The 27,087-nt window shown below is 34.0% G+C and overlaps 1 protein-coding gene and 1 pseudogene across 2 annotated transcripts; both read left to right on the top strand.

The window, feature by feature from the left end:
- The first annotated feature begins 16,408 nt into the window (after positions 1-16,408).
- LOC112032983 (probable LRR receptor-like serine/threonine-protein kinase At3g47570) lies at positions 16,409-20,606 on the top strand. Of its 2 annotated transcripts, none has more exons than XR_010627164.1 (2): positions 16,409-19,152; positions 20,000-20,606. XR_010627164.1 is itself a non-coding variant. In XM_065768876.1 (2 exons), the coding sequence occupies exons 1-2, from the start codon at positions 18,723-18,725 to the stop codon at positions 20,443-20,445; spliced, it is 876 nt and encodes a 291-aa protein (XP_065624948.1). In that variant the 5' UTR covers positions 18,655-18,722; the 3' UTR covers positions 20,446-20,589. The 2 variants fall into 2 exon arrangements, 1 of the variants encoding a protein (XP_065624948.1); XM_065768876.1 differs by having other exon boundaries at positions 18,655-19,152; positions 20,000-20,589.
- Positions 20,607-20,847: 241 nt separating this feature from the next.
- On the top strand, positions 20,848-27,080 carry LOC136065543 (pleckstrin homology domain-containing protein 1-like; annotated as a pseudogene).
- Positions 27,081-27,087: the final 7 nt, after the last annotated feature.

Raw genomic sequence — 27,087 nt, 5'->3', positions numbered from 1 at the left:
ACAAGTAGACGGGCTACATGGGTTGCAGGGGCAGCATGGGCAAAATTATATGTATGAATTATGTGCTCGGTAGTATTACAAAAGCAATAGAGGGTCCAATATTAGGGAAAAGAGTTAGTGAGCAGAACTCTAACCTTTCCCTCTCACATACAGAGGAGGAAGTTTAGAAAGCTAAGCATGAGAAGTTAATTTCAAATGATGCAGATGTATCGGCGAGGGTGGACGATCAACCTTGCCGAGAGCAATGAAACTCTTAAGTTGGAAATGCCAAAGTCTTGGGAACCCTTGGACAGGTCGAAGCCTTCGCAAGATTGTGAGGGAACAAGCTCCCAATGTGTGTTTTTTGATGGAAACAAGATTAGATAAGGAAGGGTTTAATAGGTTGTATGGTGAATTGCCATATCCGCATAGGATCTTTGTTAAAAATCCTAATATTGGTGGCAGGTTGGCCTTGATTTGGAAAGAAGGTATAGATCTGGATTTAATAAATTTCACAGCTAATCATATCCTTGTGCAAGTAAAGGAAGAAGATGGTTTCGAGTGGTGGCTGACATGTTTATATGGTTGGCCAGAAGCTAATCTACGATATAAGTCCTGGGAATTGTTACAACACCTTAAAAAATTTGTAGGAGGACCTTGGATGTGCATTGGTGACTTTAATGCAATTACTCAATCTACAGAAAAGCTTAGTAAGAGACAACCTCAAATGAGTCAAATAGATGCATTCCGGGCTGCATTGGAATATTGTCACTTGGAGGATTTGGGTTTTAAATCCTGGGAATTGTCACTTGGAATAACAATAGACCAAGGGATGCAAACACAAAACTCAGGCTTGATAGAGCTGTTGCAACGAAAGGTTGGCGAGACAAGTCTCAGTTGTGCTCTGTAACTCATCTCCCCCCTCATGAGTCCGACCATCTACCTATTGTTCTCCATACACAACAGCTGAAACCAAGAAGGGGTAAGAAAGGATTTAAGTTCAAGGAAAATTGGTTGCTTTGGGAGGAGTGTGAAGAAGTAGTCTCGAATGCATGGCTGTCTAGTGAGGTTGATGGCCACAGGTTAGAGCAGGTGCAACATAAAATAAAAAATTGTAATGAAGTTTTAAAGGCTTGGGGCTCAGCTAAAACAAACCCGAAGACTAAGGAGATAAAACAGCTTCAGAAAAGATTGGAAGTGTTAAATATGGTGGAGACTACTAAAGTGTCAAGGGCTGAATTTTTGGGGATAAGCAATACATTGGATGATTTACTATTGAAAAGGGAATTTTGTTGGGCTCAGAGATCTAGAGTGGCTTGGCTAAAACATGGAGACAAGAACACAAAATTTTTCCATTCAAAGGCCTCACAACGTAGAAGGAGAAATCACATCCAGAAAATAAAAAAAAATCCGAATGGTGCCTGGATGGAGGAAGAAGAAGAAATAGCTGTGGTGGTGGCTGATTACTTTGACAGCTTGTTTCATGTAGGTACATGCCCCTAGATTGATGATTGCCTCAGTATTGTGCCCTACAAGCTGACCCCAGAAATGCAACAAACTCTAACTAGTGAATTTATAGCTGAAGAGATCAAGGCTACACTATTTCAAATGGGACCAACTAAGGCACCTAGCCTTGATGGTATGAATGCACTTTTTTTCTAAAAATTTTGGCATGTAGTGGGTACTTCTATAGTTAATGCTATGCTGGATTATTTTAATTCTGGTATCATGGTGCCTGCTATAAATCATACCCATATTGTGTTGATGCCAAAAATAAAGTCCCTTGAGAAAATGTCTAATTTCCGACCCATTAGTTTATGTAATGTTATTTACAAGATTATCTCCAAAGTTTTGGCAAACAGGTTGAAACAAGTCCTCCCAAGTATTATATCTCCTACACAAAGTGCTTTTGTTCCAGGAAAGCTCATCACAGACAATGTATTGGTGGCGTATGAAACTTTACTCACTATGCATTCTCGAAAAAAAGGCAAAAAAAGTGTCATGGCTTTGAAGCTTGACATTAACAAAGCATATGACCATGTTGAGTAGCAGTTCTTGTAGGGTATAATGGATAAGTTGGGCTTTCCAGTGGCTTGGATTAATTGGGTGATGGGGTGTATTACTCCTTTTCTTCCATTCTCATTAATGGGAAGCCATATGGCAATATCAACCCATCTAGGGGGCTCCGTCAAGGTGATCCATTATCACTATACTTGTTTCTATTGTGTGCTGAGGGGTTCACTTCATTACTGGAAAAGGCTAAGTTGGATAGGCGGATCAAAGGTATCACTATATGTAGAGGGGCGCCATTAATCTCCTATCTAATGTTTGCAAATGATTCCATTCTTTTTTGTCAAGCTTCTACTAGAGAGGTTGGGGTGATCAATGAAGTGCTACAGATTTATGCTAATGCTTCTGGCCAATATGGAGAAATCATCAGTATACTTTAGTAGCATTACTCGTGGTAGCCAAAGGGATGAGATTGTATCACTTTTAGGAGTGAAAAAGGTGGAGCGTTTTGAGTCTTATTTGGGTCTTCCTATGTTGGTGGGTCAAGCAAAATACCAAACTTTTTCTTTTTTGAAGGATAAAGTTTGGAAAAAGTTGCAGGGTTGGAAAGGGAAAATGTTATCCAATGCAAGGAAGGAAGTACTTATCAAGGCAATTGCCCAAGCTATTCCTACTTATACCATGGGAGTATTTCAATTATCGGTGAAGTTATGTGATGAACTAAATTCCTTGTGCACTAAATTTTGGTGGGGGCAAGTCGAAAATGATAAGAAAATTCATTAGAAGAGTTGGGATAGCTTAACTCAACCAAAGAAGGAAGGGGGAATGGGTTTTCGAGATTTGAGGTATTTTAATCTTGCTATGTTAGCAAAGCAAGTTTGGAGGTTGCTGAAATATCAACAGTCTTTGCTATTTTAATGTTTCAAAGCTAGATATTTCCCCCAATGCAATTTTCTTTATGTGCATGATTCACATGACAGCTCTTTTGTTTGGAAGAGCATAATGGCTGCCTTGCCAATTTTGAGGAGTGGGTGTTATTGGAAAGTGGGAAATGGTGAGTCCATTGATGACACAAATGATGAGTGGATTGCAAATTACCCTTCTAATAAATTGCTACACCCAATGAATGATATAGAGGAGGGATGGAAAGTGTCAGACCTTATTGATTAGGATCTTCACTGGTGGAGGAGAGATCTCTTAACGGCCAAGTTTAATAGAGATGAAGCCGAGGTAATCTACAAAATTCCCTTAAGCAGACGGGTTGTGGAGGATAGTATGGTTTAGTTGCATAATAGAACGAGTGAGTAACTTGTTCAGTCTGGGTACCATGTAGCACAATAGGTATTGAGGAATAAGGTTTGGGCTGAAGCATCAAATAGAAGTGGATGTGTGGGGTGCTTTATGGAAGTTAAAGATACCGGGAGAATAAAAATCTTTGGCTGGAGAGCTTGCCATGACATCCTTCCAACTCGGGTGAATCATGCAAATTGCAAAATTATTTCAAATTCTTTGTGCCATTGTTGTAAAAGGTTACTTGAGGATGCATTACACGCCATATGGGGTTATGGTGTAGCCCAAGATACTTGGGCAGGGAGTCTCCACATGCTGCAGAAATTTCAGACTAACCATTTTGATTTTTTGCAGCTATTTATAGCTTTGTTGGACAGACTATCAACAATCGAGTTCGAGCTCTTCCTTGTACAAGCTTGCCTCATATGGAATCAACGTAATGTGGTGGTGCATGGAGGACAAATGAAGAACCCATGGTGGTTGACAAATTGTGTAGCTGAACTACTAGAAGAATATAAAAAAGTTCAAATGAATTTGAGGATCTCAAGTGCGACAACAGACAGCAACTATTGGAAGCCTCTGCCACAGGATGTCTATAAGCTGAACTTTGATGCAGCGGTATTCTCGAACCTGAATTGTTCTGGAGTTGGCGCGATCATTCGAAACTCAGATGGTGAGGTGATGGCTAGAATGGCAGCAAGGGTGGAATGTGTGCATAATAGCAATGACGCAGAAGCTTTGGCATGTCAAAAGGCCTTGGAATTTGCTAGAAAGGCCAGGTTCCAAAATCTATTAATTGAGGGTGATAACCCAAATGTGATGAGAGCAATTTCAAGTTCTATCCCTAATAATTCTTTCTTTGGCCATATTGTGGATGACATTAGACATTTTATTTCGGGTAGACAGTCTGTTGGTTTTAGTTGTGTTAAAAATGAAGGAAATATGGTGCTCATTCTTTAGCTAGATTTGCTAGGAATATTGTGGAGGATATGTATTGGATGGAAGATTAGCCCATACCTACTATAGATGCTTTGCATCATGATCTCTTACATATTAATGAATGAGTAACGAATTTGTTCTCAAAAAAAAAAAAATCCTCCAGAGCAACTTTTATTAATAATTTTTAATTTCTATTAATTTGCTAATAATTGTTAATTAGAATTTTTCTTTAATATAGTGACTATGACTCTCTTGCTTATTTATAAATCTATTTTTGTCTTTGGAATTAGAATTTATAGGTTCTTCAGTGGATTTGTGGATTACATCCATTGGTAGAAGCTTTCAGCACCTTCAAAAGCCAAATAACTAATTAAGTATTATGTCAAAAAAAAAAAAAAAAAATCAAACAGATGCTAAAAGAGGGAGAGAGAAGACTTGTGAGTTGTGACGGAAAATTTAAAAAATCAAACACACTACCAAATCGTATTAATCCAAAATAGTATTATATAAAAAAAAATACAATGATTCATCAACCTAAAGTGAAGTTGTGAAAAAGAATATATATACATATATACACACAAAGAGAGAGAGAGAGTAATCACCTTTTTCGGGAGAGTAATAGAAAATAAAATGAGAAAAAGAAGCATCAAATAAAAAAATATAGTTATAAGTCAAACACCAAATTATTAAAGCCATGATATATAATAGAATAACATTATTTTCTTGTAAACTGTATTTATATGCAATAAAATACAATTTAACAGTTATAGGAAAGAAAAAAAGATAATAACTTAAAAACATAAAACCAAATTGCAACCTAGAGTAAAATACTAAGGGACACATAAATACATCAATATAAAGTAGAGATACAAAAAATAAAAAATTCACACAAAAATAAAACATGAGAGAGAGAGAGAGAGAGAGAGAGAGAGACAGAGAGAGAGAGTGAGTGAGTGAGTAATAACCTTTTTCATGTGAGAAAATATGTATAGAATGGGATAGAGAATGTCATATTTATACTAATAGAATAGAAATAAGAAGAGTCAAAATAAAAGAAAGAGGAAGAGATAGATGAGGAGTGACATTAAGGTTGAGAGTAGTGGAGAGATAAAATTGTAAAAGAAAAGTTATGGTTGGAAGTACTGGGGAGAAGTGAAAAATAGGTAGATGATGTGTCCACTGATGTGGATGAACAAAAGTATAGCAATAATAAATAATACGCTTCAGCTTTTAAATATATATAGAATACAGATGTGTAGAGTATGGTATGGGTGGTGAGACTTCAACAGAGGGAGACGTGTATAGCTACGAAATATTTCTACTAGAGATGTTCTTGGGGAAGAGAACCATTGATGAAATGTATAAAAATGGTCTCAATCTTCGTAAGTTTGCTAAGATGGGGCTACCAGATCGACTTGTTCAAATTGTAGACCCAATCCTTCTACTAAGAGAAGTTGAAGAAACACTAACATCAACATTGGCTAGAGAAGATAACAGCGAAAATGAAATTCAAAAAGGTAGAGAAACTCATGAAATTGTGAACCTATGCCAAATTGATGCCAATGTGCAAAAGTGCTTAGTTTCTATCCTTAAAATTGGACTTGTTTGTTCAGTAGAGTTGCCAAAAGAAAGAATGAATATGAAGGAAGTTATTAAAGAATCACATTAGATATAAAAAAGAAGAAGAAGGTTTTCTTGGTTTTAGGATCCACAGAGGTGGACTTATTTAGTAGAATCCAAGTTGAGGTAAAGCTATATTTCAATTTTGAATTCGGTTAAGTAGAATATCACATGACAATTATTTCGTAAAATAATTACTAGTCATTATATGTTTTTTTTATATACATATTTTCTTTTTTTGTTTCAATTAATTTTCCATAAACACAAGCGTAGATTTTTTTTTTTTTTTTAAATCTTTTTTGTTAAATAATTAGGATAGTTCATTTTTTTTTTTTTTATGGGAATCATGATTGTTCAATTGATTTCGCTGTTCTCACTAAATATTTTGACTATTTAGACCAAGAACTTTAATGGATAAGGTACTTTAGTTTTCATTTACTTTTCATTGGCCTCAAGCAAAACATGCTTTTTTTGCCAAAATATTCTATTATTACAACAACAAAAAAAATTTACTAAGAAGTCTCCACTCAAACTTATTTAGTTAAATAAAACTCGAGTTTACCAGTTCCAAGTATTATAGCAAAAAAGTGCTACATAACTAAAACAGTTTCAAGCATTATGTCAAACTTGAGTTTGGTAAACTCAAATTTCACTTGGAACTCGAGTACAGCAAATTTGAATTTCAAAAGATGTTACATAACTAAAAAGTTTAGGCAGAAACTTTTCAGTAAAGTTTTTTGTATAAATAGAATATTTGTTTTTTTTTTTTTTTTTTTTTAAGCCTACAAAACGTGTTCTTGTTTTGGGTATCAGGATATTTACTTATAATCGAAGAATATATCTAAATTTTTACTACAGCAAATTTGAATTTCAAAAGATGTTACATAACTAAAAAGTTTAGGCAGAAACTTTTCAGTAAAGTTTTTTGTATAAATAGAATATTTGTTTTTTTTTTTTTTTTTTTTTAAGCCTACAAAACGTGTTCTTGTTTTGGGTATCAGGATATTTACTTATAATCGAAGAATATATCTAAATTTTTACTTAAATTCTAGGTGCAATAAATTACATGAAAATATCATAAAATTATTAGGCACTCCTAGAGTATGATGATGAAGTGCTTCCCCCTCTCATATTTATGATAAACCCTATCATAAATTTAATTAGTGAGATCCAACATAAATGTAAGAGCAAGGAGCAGATCACCATACTCTAGAAATACCTAAGAATTACTCCAAGAGGTCACCACTGAAATCTACTTGTTACCGTTGTTGAGCAAAGATTTGGCATTTGTGCATGGCGTGCTTGTTTAATCTCATTTGTTTGAACAATTCTTTGGTTCTTAGTTCTTTATAGTTCATCCCTTTGACTTGTTTGGATTTCCATTTTGTTAGTAGGAACTTTAATTTCCTCTCCTATAATTTAGCCTCTTGGGGTTGCTTATTGTGTGTGGAATGAGCCATAAAAATCTATTTTCTCACCAACTCGCAGGTGCTAAAGATGGGTGTAAGCCCCCCTTTTGCCTTGAATAATAATAATAAAAGAGAATCATGGGTTACCTCTTTTATAATATGATAAAGATTTCGTTATACATTATGCTTATACAAGTTTGAAGAATATCCCCCTCAAAAAAAAAAAAAAAAAAAAATGTGTTTGAAGAATAATAGCATTTCTACAGAACATAAGGGGTCACCACTGTTTCCTTACATGGAAGTTGACGTAATTTCTCCTCTCTTTTTTTAATTTTTTGTTCTTCTAGGATCAAAAATTGTATCAAAACTTTTTAAGTGGTCAAATGTGAGTAGAGGACAATCACTTCATATTTAAGTCCATCACATTTTTTTTCGCCACTCATAGTTAACTAGATCAAAGATATGATAAAAATTGTATCCATAAACTCTCTCACTATTTTTTTTTCTTAATTTTAATAACATTGTTAATAAGGCATTTAAAAAGTATGAAAGGAAGACCAAAGGTAAGCATGGGCAATCTCTGGCCAAAGAATGTTAGAGACGTGATCGTGAACTTTGGTAGCAAAATTCTTGGAAGATTGGGGTCTAAAATAAAAAAAAATAAAAAATTTATGTTCCAAAATTTTTAGAGCATTTTACTAGTCTTTTCGGGTGTGTCCTGTCTTCTACACATTGAGTAATTACAATAAAAAGTTCCTAAGAGTTGCCCAAATTTGAATCTAAGATCATATAAATTGAATGAGTATTGAGAATCACTAAACCAATCTTTTTAGATTTGTATGAATATGGAATATTTTAACTGAATTTAAATATTCATATAAATACATTATTTTTACTCCAATTGTTATTTTGACTAGTCACAAACTCACACGACTAGGGTCCATTTTTCTAATCATTATTTATCATTTTTATTACATTTTTAGGGTCCATTTCTCTAATTTTTAATAATGTTTATTTTTTTTGTATGTTTTTTTTAGCCAAAAACTAAAAAGTTTGGTCTAAATAGAACAAAATTTTGTACTTTTCAACCTAAAATTAAGATGGAATATATATATATATATATAATTTCAAGCCAAAAACTGAAAAGGCAACCTACAAAAAGAATTAATTTAAGATTCAATCAGTTCAAAATGTATCGAACTAGACCAAATTATATCGAAATGGGCTGAAATACTACATTAATGTGGCTTTAAATAATACTAAAAATAATAAATAATATACTTCATCTTTTAAATATTGTATAGATAGATAAGTAAATAATATTTATTCATTTTGATTAAAATAGAATATCTCTAATAAAAAAAAAAGATTAAAATAGAAAATAGTGGTACTAAACCACAAAATTCTTTACATATTTTGTGACCATTCATCATTTATGTTTTATGATACTAAATTCAATAAAAATCACCTCATATCTTGATTTGAATGATCTCAAGCTAACTTGTGTTTTTCCTCTAACTATCGACTAACGTTTTAGGATCATTTCCATTTCAAATGGATTCACTTGTGATTCATGTTAAATATTGTTAGCTTCTAAAGATTTAGGAATTTATGTATTTAGAACTCTAATGTGTAATGTTGGCAAACCATGATCAAAACAATATGTTTAGTATTGTTTAGGCTTGCTCAAAGTTATATATTTTATGTAAAGTTGGAATCGAGAGGCTGCAGATGCATTAGTGCATTTCGGCTAGGCTCGATCGATCGAAAGTCAGCTAGAATGTTTTTCTACAGAATTTTCCAACTCAACCCTAACTTATTAAATGTTTTGGGTTTTCTATTTTTATCCTAGGTATAAAAGGAAAAAATCTAGCCACGTTTTGATGAGTTGCCTTGTTGTATTGTTGCTCATACATTACAGTTTGTGTGAATCTCCTGTGAGATCATTGAGGAGCTTTCCTTCACATAAACTTAGGGTTTTCAAGGTAGAGATAATAACAACATCTTGATGATCAACTTGGTTGCTGCCATTGGAGTTTAAAGAATAACAAGTGTGAGTGTTTGTAGCTGATTGGAGAATTCAAGAAAGAAGGAGTCCGTGGATTCGGAGTTTGCACATGGTCATGTCAGTAAGTTTTACTGATGAGTAGCATTATGAAGTCAAGCGGGGAGCTTGTAAGTCCTTTTGTATGAACTTCGATTCTTTTGTACAGTGGATTCAGTTTACCTTGAGGATAGTTTGGTCAAATCCCCCCCAGGTTTTATCGTGTGGTTTCCTGGGTGATCATATCAATATGTTATTTATATTTCCACTACTTTATATTTTTTTATATGATTGTATGTTTGTGATAACCTAGAATTGCATAATTTGACTAAGTTAATTACTTGGCTAATTAACTAAGTTAATCTGGTTGGTTTAAGGGGTCTAAAACCGTTCAAATATTATAAATTTAAAAGTATAGTCAGTATTACATCATTTAAAAAATTTTAAATAATATGAAACTTTGTACATTGTCAAATTATGAGTGCATCAGCCGTGGAGTATTCATATATTGAAAAGTTTAGATGTTTTGGAGCAGTAGAAAGTTTTTACTATAAGTTCATCTACTGATATTGTAAAATTTAGACACAAATGTTTTGTATTAGATTTTAAACTTCTCTTTACTATAGTGGATTGCTTATTGGGAAGGTTTTCCCCTAGAATTTTTTTTTTTTTTAATTATGAAACTAGTTTATTTATTTGGTTTTTTTAGGTTATCATATCTTGCCTTATTTACTATTATGCTATGCATGATATTAATGTTTGTTTGTTTAACCAATGACTATTCATAATTTTCCTAATTAATCACTTGACTTAAAATTGGTTAATTCTATCAACTGTTGTTTAAATTTCCCAATAGATTTTTATTCTTTTAAACTATTTTTTTTTAATATAATAAGGGCATGAAAGTAAATTTATACAAACTACATTTTTTATCCTCTCAATTTTCTTCTCAATTAAACAAAATAATTTTCTATTTCTCTAATATTTTTCCATCCTCCAACCAAACACACATAAAGTAAAACTAAATCTTTTCTATCATCCAATCAAACAAAAGCTTAGAGTAATTAAGTATGATTGATATCGTGTATGGCATAAAAACTATAAAAGATAAGGGAAAGATGAGATTTAAATTACAAACATAAAACATCCCAAATGACACTATTGTTGCTGAATTATTACTTGAACCCTAACACTGTGTTTGGTTGGGGTGAATTTAGGAAGGATGGAAAACATAAGGAGAAAAATAGAGTGGAAAACATTATTTTCCATTGTTTGACAAAAGAGAGAAAATAGAAAGGAAAACTCGAGAGAAAATTTTTTCTCCCGGGCTCACAAATTTTTTCCTCCCAAATCAGGAGGAAAAGCCTAAAGAAAAAATGCTCTCCCGGCACTTTTACCATAATGCCGTCTGGAATCAAGTAAAAGAGAGAGAGAGAGAGAGAGAGAGAGAGAGCTCGCCGATGAAGCACAAAATTGATGGAGCTCTCAATCAAAATACAAACTCAAGTCAAAATTTTAGGATTTTATTAAAAAATAACCAAATCCCTCAAACTATTTTATTAGTAAGGCAAGGTTTGAAAATATTTTCGTTTACACTCGAGTTTCAAACTCAAGTATAAGACACTCAATTTCCAAGTGCATTTTCAAACGAAATCAACTCCTCTGGACTTGAATTGTGATAAACAAAAATAGTTTCAAACATTGCCTAACTAATAATCTAGTTTGGGTTTTATAGTTATTTTTTTTAAAAAAAATCCAAAATTTTAAAACTAATCAAATTAGAACAGAAAAAAAAAAAAAAAAAAAAAAATAAAAAAAAAGGCATAGCTAACCCATCTGAGTCTCGATGGTAGGGGGGTCCATGGGTCAATCCAGGTCGGGTTTGTGCCCAACCCTGAACTGACCTGCTCACATTGGGTGGGAGGTTGAATGACCCGCTGCCGACCGCCGACAACCTCTAGTCGAGTCGAATCAGGCTCCGGTGGACAACGGTCGGGTCAGTCGAAGTCGAAGTGAGTTTCAACCTCCAGATCTTCGCCGATTCTTCGCTGGAAATCATTAAATCTTCGCCACATCTCACTGGATCTTCACCGGATCTGTTGATTTACCTTCGGATCTATGCGACAACCGTAAGATCGAAGCAAGAAAGACCACCTCAAGCCCAGATTTGAATGAGAACTTCCATCTCATCGCCGGATTTTCGCCGGATCTATTGATTTTTCTTCAGATTTGTGTGACAACCACAGGATCGAAGCATTAAATGCCACCTCAAGCCCAAATTTGAGAAAAATATTCCATCTCATCGCCAAATCTAACAAAAAATTACCAAATCTTCACCAGATCTGAGAGGATCTAGGTAGATCCAGTCTTCTTTCACGAGTTTTGTCGATCGGATCGGGTTCATCGGGTTTTCGAGAAGAAAACCCACCATCCGACCTGTCTAAATCGGTTTTTCATGGTGAAGACCTGCCGCCAACCGTCGCCGGTGTCGGGTCGGCCCAGGTAGTTTGGGTGGGTGGGTCAATTTTCGATTTCTGGTGGACAGCCCTACTTAGTGGGAAGAGGACATGCAGTGGTGCTTCTTGAATGCTCTAGAGTAGACGTAGTGCTAGAGAAGAAAAGAAAAAAGAAAAGTGAAGATTGAAGATAAAGCTCTAGACGAAGTGCTAGAGAAGAAAAGGAGAAGAAAAGAAAAAAGAAAAGTGAAGACAAGAGGATAAAGCTCCAGACAAGTGAAGATAAAAAGAAAAGTGAAGATAGAGACAAGGGAAAGCTGTGGAGGAGAAAAAAAGAGGGGAAAAAAAGAAAAGAAAAGGAATGTAAGAATGAAAAAAAAAAAATAAATAAATAAATAAATAAAGGATAAGAAATTGAGAAATACTACTATAATATTTTTACAATAATTCTTATGTAGTGGGTTGTTACTAACTAATACGGATGAAAAAAAATATTTAAGTGATACGTTCAAATTAAAATCAGTAATAACTTACCACATATAATTTATTGTGAAAGTATTGCAAAAAATGTTGTGGGCGTAACATTTCTCATTGAAAAATATAATTGTTGGTAAATTTTATATTATTTAATGAGTACAAATAAATCTATTTCTTACCTATTATGTAATAAGGGTATAATAGTCAATTTATATAAACTACATTTTCTATCCTTTCACTTTTCTTTTCAACCAAACAAAAGAGTTTTCCACCCTTCCACTTTTCCATCCCTCCAACCAAACACACACGAAGAAAAACTAAATATTTTATATCCTCACACTAATTTTCCATCTTCCCACTTTTTTACTCTTCCAACCAAATAGACCCTAAACCCAAAGCCTTTCTAAAGAGATGGTAGGGACACCTCATTTAAGAGTGAGGAAAATCATTTTTCCTTTCTAACACATTTGAGAGTGAGGAAAATCATTATTACTCGAACCCTAAGCCTAATAAAAGCCTTTCTAAAGAGATGGTAGGGACACCTCATTTGAGAGTGTGTAAACCCGACATGGCATGTTGGCCGACATTTCTGTTGACGGTTAAGACAGTATTTTCTGAATGGTATTGTTTATTTCACTAGGTGTGTTTTTATAAACCAAAGGCTTGACTTACAAGAGATTTATCATTTTCTTCATTCGGTGAGAAAATCGAGCGGAAGATTAGACCCAAATCTGTTAAAACATGACTTCAAAGTTGAGACTTTTGAAATTACTCGCATCATTTTTCGCAAGGCAGCAAGGACAAATTTAATACCATGCGAAGTGTCAAACACGGTGGAAAATCATGATTCAAACGTCAAGTGTGGAGCCATATTATGGTCGCCTCCGTCAGAATCCGCAGAGTGAGTCAATGACTTTATGACAATGTTAAACATCGTCCAAGCAACCCATGTGAAACTGTCAAACCATTCCCATTGGAAAATTGTGGAATATCCAATGTGAAAATAATATGAGTCTTCTAATCTTCTTCATGTTAGTATCAAACAAAGCTATTTTTTTCAACTCAAGAGCGGTACACATATAAAAAGGAAAATGTTAATGAGCACCCGTTAAATGTTGTACATATCAGTAGCTATATAATATTCGAAATACAGGGAGGTATAGATGTCTACCACTGTTCCGCCCAATATACTACATCATCGTCATGGATTCATGGTGCTGGGACCCTACTGCCAGTTGCTTTGCAGCCTTATTTCCTTGACTAGACACAGTTCCAAAGCTTGTTTAACGTACATGGTGGGTGTGAGTTGAGAGCTCCGTTGTCACACCTGTGAATTACAGTCCACTACCAGGTGTCTAATTCCCAAAGTCCATTGCGAATTCTAGTGCGAGTGGAAAGCTTTACTACTTATAATTTAGCACGGTCATTTCTTCCCTGCAAACTTTCACACATAGCACTTATGCATTGAAAAATAGATTCTTGGTAGATGTTTTATTGGGCGGTATAGAATTTCAATAATTTGCACGAACTAGTCGTAATCAACACGCAACTTTTTTTTCCCTACTGAAACGAGAATTGATTAATATAGTTAACAACTAAATATATATTATATATATATATATGTTCGGTACTCAGAAACTCTCCATTAAAAAGCTGGGGCCACGAGAAAAAAAAAAGGATATCGGAATGCCATGGATCTTAAGTTAGCCGTAACACGAGCAGGAAAACCAGTGCTAGTGTGTACGTAGCATGGCTCAACCATGAAGCAAAAATTTTCGGAGGAAAAAAAACTATTTGTTGTATCTCTTATTTATACGTTTAATGTGAAAACAAAATAAGTGATATACATAAAACAAAATAAATTTCATCATTTTTATTATTGCAAAATCATGATATTTAATATTCTATGTAAAATTAAAATTAGTATGTATTATCAAATTATCAAAAAAGAGTTATGCGTTAAAGCATTTGTTTGGATATGTTAACAGTGTTGGGTGATTCTATTAATCATTAACTTAACAGCATAAGTGCTTAGTCTTGGTCCTTAAAATTAGACTTGCATGTTCAATGGAGTCGGCAGAATAAGAAAGAATGAATATGGAGGAAGTTACCAAAGAAATACATTTGATAAAGAAGGCTTTTTCTTGGTTCCAGGATCCAAAGAGGTGGACTTATCTAGCGTATCCAAGTTGAGGTAATGCTATACTTCAATTTTGAATTTGCTTAAGTAGAATATCGCATAAAAATTATCTTGCAGTAGATTTTTTTTAAGAAAAATCTTTTTTGTTAGATAATCATGATTTTTGAATTGATTTAGTTGTTCTCATTAAAGTTTTTGACTATTTAGACCAAGAACTTTACTGGATAAGGTACTTTAATTTTCTTTAATGGCCACATGCAAAACATATTCTTGTTTATGGTATCATAATATTTATTTACAATCATAGAACATAACTAATTTTTTTACTTAAATTCTAAGTGCAATAAGCTACTTGAAGAGATCAATGGAATCTACTTGTTACCCCTATTGAGCAAAGATTTGGCATTTGTATGTGGCATGTTTAATCTCCTTTCTTTGAACGATCAATGTATGACTTCTTTGGTTCTTAACGTAAGTATTTTTTTTTTTTTCTTGGAGGGGTCCCTTAATGGGAATGACATTCTCCCTCGAAATTTATGAAAAACATAACATAGGCAAGATTTAAGTACAATAATTAGGTGTTATTTCTTAGGTTCCCTTCTTAAGATTCTGCCATATGGATTTTTTCACATGAGATGAAAATGTATTTTTTTTAGTTAAGTAACTACATGACTATGTCTTAAAATGGGAACCTAAGGAATAGCACCTAAGGTGATTTACCTAAATTTTGTCCAAATATATTAAATCTAAAATCTCTTATGCCCTCAAATTACCTAATTAAACATTCCTAATTGTTGGGTAAATCATATAAATTGGATAAGTAGAGGGAAAAATTAAGATTTCATTAATAAGCTAACAAAGAAATTAGCTAGGAACATTTTTGATGAACCCAATACATGTTAGTCTACAAAAATATAGGTCTGTTTGGTTGTGTTGTTTAAACAACACAACACGTATTTTCACAACACTTTTTTCATCCACATATATTTTCGCAACACTTAGACAACGTTACTAGAATAATATTACCAAACAGACCCTGACTCGAGCAACATTGGATTTCATCATATATTTATCACAAAATTCAAGGAGGAAATTGGCATTTCAACCGAATATTATTGGTTATTGTGGTCTCTTTTTTGTTTTGTTTTGTTTTTGGTTTTGATAAAGTTTAGAATCCAAGGGCCAAAGGGAAATAGTCCTCACATCGTACTGATAGTTTAAAAGAGCAAAGATTTGGTTTTATGCCAAATTCACTCAGGATTTTAAGACCCAAAACAAAATCCTCATATTTGCAATGGCTCCCAATCACTTAAAAGTCTAAATATCTAATCAAACTCCATAATAATTCAAAAAATAAAAAAAAAATAAAAAAATAAAAAAAACCTAAAACGATAGAAATACCCTGAAAGCTTTGCTTTGACCAAAATACCCAAAACCTCAAAAATGATAAAAATACTAATAAAAAATTTTAAAAAAATAAAATTACAAAAAATTCACCTGACATTTGGGGAAATGAAACTCCGTCCTAAACCTTAAAGGCCCATTTGGTTGTGGTGATTATTGGAGGATGGAGATGGTGAAAGGCATGGGAATGTGGAAAGAGTGGCGGACAAACATGTTCAAATATTTTAAGCCCATATTGTTCATTTGCCAATAAGAAAAAAAAATTGAAAGAATTCAGAAAAGAAATTAGAATCAAATGGGAAAGTAGGAGAGTGACAGAAAATCTGCCCCCCACTAAAAATTAAGAATGATGAAAATTTTAAAAAGTAAACAAAGAAAGGTATGGGAACGGGGGAAAATGGTGGAAAAGCCATTTAATTTTTGATTTTTATATTTCATCAAATTATATGGCAGTAGGAGATGTATCTGATTTTTATTTTATTTTAAATCTTAGTTACTTTATAAAGAAAAAAAGAAAGTCATGTTATTATGATTTGTGGGGTATACAGAATTTTTATTAGTACGAGACTATAAGCTAACCTATTTAGTGGAGTACGATTTCAATATGAGTGCATATTTCGCCCTTGACCCCAATGCATTCATCAGCCTCCATTTCACATAGTCACCAGCTTCCTTCTCCTCCAAACCAAATGACGCTTCAGCAAACCAATTTGTGTGCATCATCTAGTTCTATATACCTTCATGTGATTCTTCTCTTCTCCACATGCCTACTTTGCTTGCAGACCACCATTACAACCATTGCTCCAACAAACGAGACTGATCTTTTGGCTTTGCTCAAATTCAAAGAATCTGTACCTCATGATCCCTTTAACATATTGAGTTCATGGAATGATTCTATGAACTTCTGCAACTGGCATGGAATCACATGCGGCCATCGACACCAAAGAGTCATGGCCTTGAACCTAGAGGGCCATAAGTTACGTGGATCCATATCACCTGATATTGGAAACATCACCTTTCTTAGGTTGATCAACCTCCAAAATAACAGCTTCTATGGCAAAATTCCACAAGAAGTCGGTCAATTATACCGACTACAACAGCTCAATCTCAACAATAACACGTTGGAAGGGGAAATTCCATCTAGCTTGTCCAACTGCTCCAATCTCAAGTTCATAAATCTTATTATGAACAACCTTAAAGGGAAGATTCCAGCTAAGCTAGGCTCTTTGATGAAGCTTGAAACACTTCAACTTTCAGGAAACAATCTAACTGGAGGTATTCCACCATATTTTGGAAATCTTTCGTCACTCAAATATTTCTCTGCATCGTACAATAATTTGGTGGGAACTATTCCAAATGTCATAGGCCAATTAAAAGGCTTAATACGATTCGCAATTGGGATAAATAAATTTTCAGGTACAATACCTTCCTCTCTTTACAATATGTCATCTCTCCAAATCTTGTCAGCTCCAGTCAACCAACTTATTGGCACACTTCCACTTAACATAGGCCTCAATCTTCCTAATCTCCAATATCTTCTAGTTGCTGAAAATGATTTCTCTGGGCCAATCCCTACTTCATTATTCAACGCAACTCAGCTTCAATACATTGATTTAGGTGATAACAATTTTGTAGGATCAGTTCCAACTAATTTGGGAAATCTTTTGGATCTTTATGGGCTACGGTTGAGTAGAAATTACCTGGGAAGGGACTTCCATTTCTTAACATCTTTAACAAACTGTAGCAGACTTCACATGTTGGTTTTAAATACAAACCAATTTGAAGGTGTTTTGCCCAATTCAATATCCAACTTGTCCACCCAACTCACTAATTTATATCTTGGAGAAAATGAAATATCTGGAATTCTTCCTGCATCATTAGAGAATCTTGTCAACTTAATTGTCTTGACCATATATAATAATCACTTCACAGGCATCATTCCTACTACTTTCGGGAAGTTTCAAAAGATGCAAATATTGGGTGTAAACGAAAACAAATTGTCAGGAGAAATACCAGCCTCCATAGGCAACCTTACTCAGTTGTTCGCACTTGAATTAGGTGAAAACAAATTCGAAGGAACCATACCTCCAACAATTGTAAACTGTCAAAATCTGCAATTCTTAAACATTTCCCTAAATAACCTAAATGGATCCATTCCCCAACAGCTTATTGGTCCTTCTTCCCATCTAATAGTGTCCCTCGATTTGTCATACAACTCTTTTACAGGCAAATTACCATTTGAAGTAGGTAATCTGAAAAATGTTTACGAACTAGATGTCTCTAACAATAATTTATCCGGTGAAATTCCTACATCTATAGGAAATTGTTTGATCTTGGAATACCTTTACTTGCAAGGGAATTCTTTTGAAGGATCACTACCATCATCTATTGCTTCTTTGAAAGGCCTCCAACATCTAGATGTTTCACAAAATAACTTATCAGGATCCATTCCAAAGGGTATAGAGAAGCTTCTTTTTCTTGAATATCTGAATATTTCATTCAATAATTTTGAGGGTGAGGTACCAACCGAAGGCGTTTTCAAAAACACAAGTGTCATATCATTGATTGGAAATACTAAACTTTGTGGTGGTGTATCAAAATTGCAATTGCTAAAATGCCCTATAAGCGTCTTGAAACCACGAAAATTCACTAGCTTCAAACTAGCAATTGTTGTTGTTTCCATTGTTATATTTTTCTTTTTGTTTTCATCCTTTATTTTTCTTTATTGGATGAAAAAATCAAAAAAGAAATCTCCTTCTATGGTTTCAACAATAGGCCTCCTCCCGAAGGTTTCATACAAAGAACTTTATCAGGCAACTTGTGGATTCTCTCCAAATAATCTAATTGGATATGGTAGTTTTGGTGTTGTATATAAAGGAGCTCTTGATTAGGAGGAAAGACTAGTTGCTATAAAGGTCCTTAACCTTCAACACAAGAGAGCTTCTAAAAGTTTCATGGCTGAATGCAATGCATTACGAAACATTCGGCATCGGAATCTTGTCAAGATATTAACATGTTGCTCTAGCATGGATTACAATGGGAATCAATTCAAAGCACTAGTCTTTGAATTCATGACAAATGGGAGCTTAGATATTTGGCTACATCACAAGAGAGACAACGAAAATCAATCAAGTAACTTAAGCCTTCTTCAAAGACTAAATATTGCAATTGATGTGGCTTCTGCAATATATTATCTTCACAATCATTCTGCACAACCAATCATTCATTGTGATTTAAAGCCAAGCAATATTCTTCTTGATGATGATATGGTTGCTCATGTAAGCGATTTTGGCTTAGCAAGACTCCTCCCAACCATTGATGATTCTTCTCAAAAGCAATCTAGTACAATTGGGATAAAGGGATCCATTGGCTATGCCGCTCCAGGTAATGCCTTTCCAATTGTGTATAAATTCTAAAATATCCTAATAGATATAGTTAAATTAATTGTTTGAAAAATATTAATTTTTTATTTTTACTTTTACAATTGCCTTACTATCAACACAAGATTCTCTTTCTCAAATGGAACATGGAAACACGAATACACAAACTAAATTTATTTTTTAAATAAACTCAAAGTATGAAAAGCTTTAAACATGATTTAAATTGGTCAACAAATGTCATTGACTATGCATTTACTTTGTTTTTTTTAGCATTTATTTCCTGAACATTACGTCTTTGTGATAATAGCTCGTCAATCGGCTATATCAAATATGGTGTAGTTGCCCTCAAACCAGATCTATGCCACAATTTTGTGTATTTTATTCATCTAAACAAGTTTTCAATGAACAAACATTCAAGTAATGGATAATAATATAGGACATGATTTTTTTTAACATATATGGGTGGACCTTGGAACCAAGGGCCCAAGGCATTTAGGAAGGCCAGTATCTAATGAGTCCAATATGATTGTATGACCATACCATTTAAAAATTAACTTGATTAGATTATCCTAATCCTAACCATTGATCATATTTCCTTTACTACTACATCTAAACCATTAATATTACCTCCTTCTACTAGACCCCAAAAGTTTTATTCTAATGGACATATTACCATTTTCTTAACTTGAAATTTTGTAATCATGGTATCTATCATTATGTTTTTCCTTCTGTTCAATTTGTTTCTACCTTCATTTTTTTTTTATGAATCAAATGAATTTGCACTCTCCTTAAATCCCAAATCTCATTATAAACAAGAACTGCAAAATCTCCTTACATAACATAATGTGTAGAGTATGGCATGGGCGGTGAGGCTTCAACAAAGGGGGACGTGTATAGCTACGGGATATTTCTACTAGAGATGTTCTTAAGGAAGAGACCCACTGATGAAATGTTTAAAGATGGTCTCAATCTCCATAATTTTGCTAAAATGGCATTGCCAGAAAGGCTTGTTCAAATTGTAGACCCAATCCTTCTACCAAGAGAAGTTGAAGAAACACAAACATCAACATTGGCTAGAGAATATAACAACGAAAATGAAATTCAAACAGATGAAGAAACTCTTGATATTGTGAACCTGTGCCAAATTGATGCCAGTGTGCATAAGTGCTTAGTCTCAGTCCTTGAAATTGGACTTGCTTGTTCAATGGAGTCGCCAAAAGAAAGAATGAATATGGAGGAAGTTACTAGAGAAATACATTTGATTAAAAATGCTTTTCTTGGTTCCAAGAACCGCTGAGGTGGACTTATCTAGTAGAATCCAAGTTGAGGTAATGCTATATTTCAATTTTGAATTTGCTAAGTAGAATATCGCATAACAATTATCTCATAAAATAATTACCAGTCATTATGTGTTTTTTTTAGACGTATGTTTTCTTTCTTTGTTCCAATTAATTTTCCCTAAACACAAGCGTAAATTTTTCTATTAAGTTTTTTTTTTTTTTTTTTTTAAAAAAAAAACTTTTTTGTTTGATAATCATGATTGTTCAATTGATTTCACTGTTCTCACTAGAAGTTTTGACTATTTAAACCAAGAGCCTAGATAAGGGTACTATAATTTTCATTTAGTTTTTAATGACCCCATGCAAAACGAGTTATTGTTTGTGGTATCATGATATTTATTTACAATCATAGAACATAACTAAGTTTTTACTTAAATTCTAGGTGCAATAAGCTATTTGAAGAGATCAGTGGAATCTACTTGTTATCCTTGTTGAGTAAAGATTTGGCATTTGTATGTGGCGTTCTTGTTTAATCTCCTTTGTCTGAAGGATCAATGTATGACTTCTTAGGTTCTTAGTTCTTTAACATAAGTTTTTTTTTTTTTTTTTTTTTGGAGTGGTCCCTTATATAGAATCATAATCTCCCTTAAACTTTATGAGAAGAATAACATATGCTATTAAATCTCTTATTTGCCCTTAAATTTTTTAAAGGATAAAGAATTTGAACTGCGAGATTAGCTACATATTATAACTATTTCAACAACAACAACAACAAAATTTGTTGGGTAAATTAAATCATATAATTTGGACAAGTAAAGGGACAAATGAAGATTTCATCAATAAGCTAACGACAAATTAGGAACATTTTTGCTGAACCCAATGCATGTTAGTCTACAAAAATACGATAACTCGAGCAACATTGGATTTCGTCATATATCTTACGTTTATCACAAAATTCAAGGAGGATATTGTCATTTCCACAAAATATTATTGGTTATTGTAGTTTCTTTATTGCCAAGGAGGTTCATGTAATTTCCATTCTATTTTTTTTCTTTTCTTTTTTTTCTATGAATATCTAAGCATTATTATTAATAAGGCATTTGAACAAGATGGAAGGACAAGAACAAAGTGAAAAGATTAATAAAGAGAATCATGTTTTCTAGGTGTGGAATAAGTGAATGACTCTCGACTTATAATCACCAACATATACTTTTAGGCCTCATTTGGATTGAGGGGGGAAGGAGGGAGAGTGAAGGAGAGTAGAGTAAAATTGGCTGAAAATATGTTAATTTTAGGCCAAATTTACTCTATTCTACTCTCCTTTCCTCCCTCCTTTGAATCCAAACAAACCATTAGTCATGTAATCTATTTAATAAATTATACAACTTGTTAAAAAAATTGCAAGTGAATAATTTTATAAGTTGCCATTAAGAAGTTAAAAGGAGATTCCTTTAATCTGATTTAGAGTAAAACTTTATCCTCTCATTTCTCTTGTGCCAATTCTATTTACTTCATATCGAAAAAAACAAATCCATGATGCATTATGGTCCATTTGGATTGAAGGGGAGTAGAGTAGAGTAGAGTAGAGTTGTCCCAAAATTAGCCTATTTTCAGTTAACTCTACCTCTATTCTCCTTTACTCTACCTCCCTCCCCCCTCAATCCAAATGGGCCCTAGTCTATGAAAATATCATGAAATCATTGGGTTAGTTCATAAACACACAAAATTTATGGCCACATTTACAAATTCTCCCAACAAAAGAAAATAAAAGGGATGAAAAAACTATATATATATATATATATATATTATATACTTTCCATTTCACTCTCCCCACCAACCACTCAATGCTCCTCCAAAAAAGAAGTTCTGATGGCGAGCCTATGGCGGGCCACGACAGGCCAGGCAGAGCAGCCTAACAACTACAATGGCGTGGAGAACTAGCCAACCCAGAACGCACTGGGTGGCTAACCAAGCAAGGCAAGTACTTCAAAACTTGGCATCGCCGCTGGTTCGTGTTGAAGCAAGGCAAGCTGTTGGTCCAAAGACTTAACTGTCACCCGTATCTCTAAGCTACGTGGCGTCATCCCCTTGGCCACTTGCCTCACAGTCAAGGGTGCTGAACACATCCTCAACAGATAGTACGCTTTTGAACTCTCCACCCAATCCGATACCATGTACTTCATCACCAATTTCAAGAAGGAGAATGAGGATTGGATCAACTCCATCGAATGGTCCATAGTGCAACACTCTAGATCAGTCACCGACTCCAAGATCGTTGATTACGATAGCAAGCAATGATGATGATGATGATGATGATAATTGGTAAGCTCGGTTTCTTTATACTTTTAATTTTCGAATATTTTGTTTGTATATCTATGCAAATCATTTCGTTTGGTGGCTCTTTGTAATTGTAATTGTAATTGTAAGAATACTTTCTCTGTTTCTCTATGTTTGGTAATGAATCAATGATCACTTCTTAGATCTTGAATTTACAGTAAATCTCTTTTTCAAACCCTTGATTTTTGCTGAATTGAATGTGTTGCTTTCTAAATAAGGACGAATTGGTGTATGGTAATTAATCATTAGTTACTAAACAGTAAACACAGAACCTCACCGCACAATCAAATTTACACTTAGAACCTCATGAGAGAGAGCCTATTAATTTACATGAAGTAGATAAGGAAGATGATAAGGGTTACAAATATTGAGATGACAATTGTAATTGTTAGGTTCTAAGTACTTAGGAACTAATGTATTAGAAATCTAATTTGTTTTTTGGCAAACTATGATCAAAACAGGTTGTTAGTCTTGTTTTAGACTTGCTCAAAGTATGTCTTTTATGTAAAGTTGGAATCGAGTTAACTGTAGAATTGAGTGTGCAATTCTGACTGGCTCGATCGATCGAAAGTCGAGTAGAATGTTTTTTCTGCAAAATTTCCAACTCAGCCCTAAGCCCATATGATGTGTAGGGTTTTATGTTTTGTCCTAGGTATAAAAGAGAAACTCTAGCTACGTTTTTAAGGTTGCTTTATTTGATGTGTGTGTGTGTGAATCTTTTGTGAGATCTAAGAGGTGGTTACCTTCACACATGCTTAGGATTATCAAGAAGATTTCCTTGAGAGCTTGATGATCATTCAGTTGCTGCACTAAAGAGCTTAAAGATATAGAAGCAGGTATGCTTGTACTTGCTAGAAAATCCAAGAAAGAAGGAGTTCGTGGTCTCGAAGCTTGCACATGGTCATATTAGTAAGTTTTCTATATGAGGTAGTAATAGGATGTTAGTAGTCTAAGTCGCTATTGTATAAATTTTGATTCTTTCATAGTGGATTCAGTTTACCTTAAGGATAGCTAGATTAAATCCTCCCTAGGTTTTTTACCGATTTGGTTTTTCTAGGTCATCATATCTTTGTGTTCTTTATACTCTGCACTTTACATTGATATGATTATATGATTGTGTTTACCTAGATCTGGAATTTGGATTAAGTAATAATTTGGCTTATTAACTAGGTTAATCCAATTGTATTTTAAGGGGTCTAAATAACAAACAAGTGGTATCAGAGCAGGTGACTCTCTTGTTGTAGATATTTTGATCTCTAAGCTGATCCTTGACCCCTATTGTCATGGAACACGGACACTCTCTTGTTATTCCACCTCACTTTGATGGGAATAATTATACTTATTGGAAAGTAAGGATGAAAGCATTCCTGAAACCAATTGATGAGAGAGTCTAGAACTTCGTTGAATATAAATGAGAGAAGCTCATTACTCCTATTGGTGAGTGGCAAACTTCTCAAAAAGAAGCAATCGCGTTCAATAGCAAAGCTATGGATGCTATCTTTAACGCTGTTTCTATGGAGGAATTTAAGAGAATCTCTAATGTTGAGGTTGCTCACACTGCTTAGAATATCCTCCAGGCTGTGCACGAAGGCACAAAGGCTGTCAAAATTAATAAGTTGCAACAATTAACATCTAGATTTGAAAGCATTAGGATGTCTAATGATGAATCATTTAATGAATTGTATGCTAAACTTAATGACATTGTTAATTCTACATACAACTTGGGTGAAATCTATAATCAACCTAAAATTGTTAGTAATATTCTTAGATCTTTAACTGAAGATTTTAGACCTAAAGTGACTGCCATCACTGAGAGCAAGGATGTGGACTCCATCTCTGTTGATGAACTTGTAGGATCTTTTTAGTCCTATGAGTTGGAACTACCCAAAACTAGCAAATCCAAATCAATGGTTCTTAACTCAGTTGATGATGTTGATGTTGGTGGATTTGATGATGAGCTCTCTGCTACAGAGATTGCTTACCTTGTCAAGAACTTTAGGAATTTCCTTAGAAACAACAACAGAAGGGCAAGAGATAAGAACACTGCTGAACCTAGAAATTTTAGGAAGAATGGTCCCACTAAGGTTAACAACACTGAAAAACCTAGAGAAAAAGTAGGTCAATCTTCTAATAATTCTTTGGGTCCTCAATGTTTTGGATGTTAAGGGTATGGTCATATGAAATCTAAATGTCCTACATACTTGAAGTCTAAGGATAAGGCTATGGCTGTAACCCTTAATGATAATGAAGTTTCCGATGATGAGTTTGGTTCTGATGAGGATGGAAACTATATTGCTTTCACTGCTACAGCTATAGTCAATAAAAGCGTGTCTATTGAAGAGAATCCTTCTGATGAGGAACTCTCTGAGGATGCAGATCTTCAAGAAACCTACAATAAAATTTGCAAAGTTGCTGCAAAGGATGCTATGAATGTTGATCTTGGCTTGAAGAAAATTGCATCTCTTGAGCTTGATAAGAAAAACCTGCTTGAGAAATTGTTTGATGCTAATGAACTTTTGAACAATGTGAAAACTTAGAATATGCTTTTGCTTGATAGCGTTAAAAACTTGGAACTTGAACTATCTATTGCTAGAGAACAAACTAATAGATCTACCAGTTCCAAACTTGATCATATGCTGAGAGTTTAAAAGTTTCCTTCTGAGAAATCTGGATTAGGTTTTATACAAAGCATCTCTGTGTCTGCACCCAATTCCACAAACTTTGTTCCTTCTTCTTCCTTTGAATCCTCTATGAGCGAGGTTATGAGTGAGACTGTTAAACATGTCGAGGTCACATCTCTTAGGAAGATTAGGGTTGATCTGAAATAGTCTAAACATAAGGAGTCTACCCTTTCTAAGGACAAGTTGCATGGTAAGCCAGCTTGGGTTTGTCATTTTTGTGGAAAGTCTGGGCACATTCATCCAAATTGTTTCAAGTTGCAAGCTGTTAAGCGAGCAAATAAGCCAAAAGTGTTTGTGCCTTAAGTACAAGATCCTATGGTACTTATTGGTGAATTAGTAAAGGCTCTTAACCTTTATTCCAATCCTAGAGTTGGAAATCACTCTAATATGAATAAGAACTCCAATGCTCGAGGTGCATCTAAAAAGTTTTGGATGCAAAGGGGTTAACCTAATTGAGTCTTTCTGACATGGTCTTTGTGCTTCATTGCTCTACTCTTTGTGACCATTGTTCTTTGGTTTTTGTTTTTTTTGTTTCTAGGATTTGTATTGCATAACATTCATGCATTTCATTCTATGACTGTTTTTGTTTCTTTCTTTTTTTTTCTTTTTTTTTCTTTTTTTTTTTTTAAAAGGGGGAAAAAGGGAAGCAAATTGTGTTTTGTATTTATTTTCTTGGTTTTGAAAACAAGGTTGGTCAATTTATTTTCAAATAACATGTCTTTGTACCTTTTTTAGCTTGGATGAGCTTATTTATTGCAATTTACTTGTTGAAGCTTTGTAGTGCATATTGTTTGGGAAAGATGTTTATGGTTTTTGATCACTTTGTCTTGATCTTGAACTCACATGTTTATGGTTTCACCCTTCCACGTGCTTGATGAACTTTTGGTGAACCGTGCACAACAAATCATGAACCACTTTGAGAAAAATAGGCAGCTCAAGTGGCAAAAAGATGCATCCGACGCTCAGAACTTTTGTTGAGACTGGGTTTATGATATATGAGTTGTACCTGTACGTAGTTGCTATGTTTGCCTGATTCTTGTTTCTGCCTTTTGTAGTCATTTTTGCGCCTCTCTCTTTTCTGTGTTTAATGGAAGGGTGAAAGTAGAAAATTTATTGAAAATGGGAAATGACATTTATTTAAGATCTTCAAAGAGTCTGGAAGAATGAAAAAGTCGACCGAAACCTTTCTTCTTTGCTTCTAGATGCATGTTTTGAAACTCCCTCACGTAGCTTCCATCTCCTTCTGATATCCTTAGCATCCGACCCACTTTTTTCTGCCGAATTTATGCTAAATTCTGATAAGTGTAATTTTTACATGATTTTTATTATCCTCTTATTTATTAAAATTGTTAGTTTTCCTTTATTTCTTTTGATTTGATTTGATTTTTTTATTTATATTTATCTATTCATTTGTGCTTTGAAGGAATGAGAAGAGCAAGGAATCAAAGGAATTTTGTACAAAATCCAAGTCCAATTCGGATTAGGATTCCAGCCTGCACATCAGTTAGTATTTTCAGCATAACTTTGGGCTCAGATATCCAATCGAGATGATTCAAGTTGGGCTGGAAAGTTAACTTAAAGGGCTACAACTTTGTAGTTTACCAAAAGTCCGAATTCTGACGTTAAATGGGCCAAAATCGT

Source organism: Quercus suber, unplaced genomic scaffold, assembly GCF_002906115.3.
Source record: "Quercus suber isolate HL8 unplaced genomic scaffold, Cork oak 2.0 scaffold_1013, whole genome shotgun sequence".
Taxonomy (NCBI): Eukaryota; Viridiplantae; Streptophyta; class Magnoliopsida; order Fagales; family Fagaceae; genus Quercus; species Quercus suber.
Note: the sequence above shows the minus strand (reverse complement) of the source record. Positions and strands in the feature narration are given on the sequence as shown.

Excerpts from the sequence above, each read along its gene's own strand:
- LOC112032983 (XM_065768876.1), top strand. The coding sequence starts at position 18,723 with ATGGCTGAATGCAATGCATTACGAAACATTCGGCATCGGAATCTTGTC. Across the intron at positions 19,153-19,999 it reads CATTGGCTATGCCGCTCCAG|AGTATGGCATGGGCGGTGAG; the intron begins GTAATGCCTTTC and ends CATAATGTGTAG.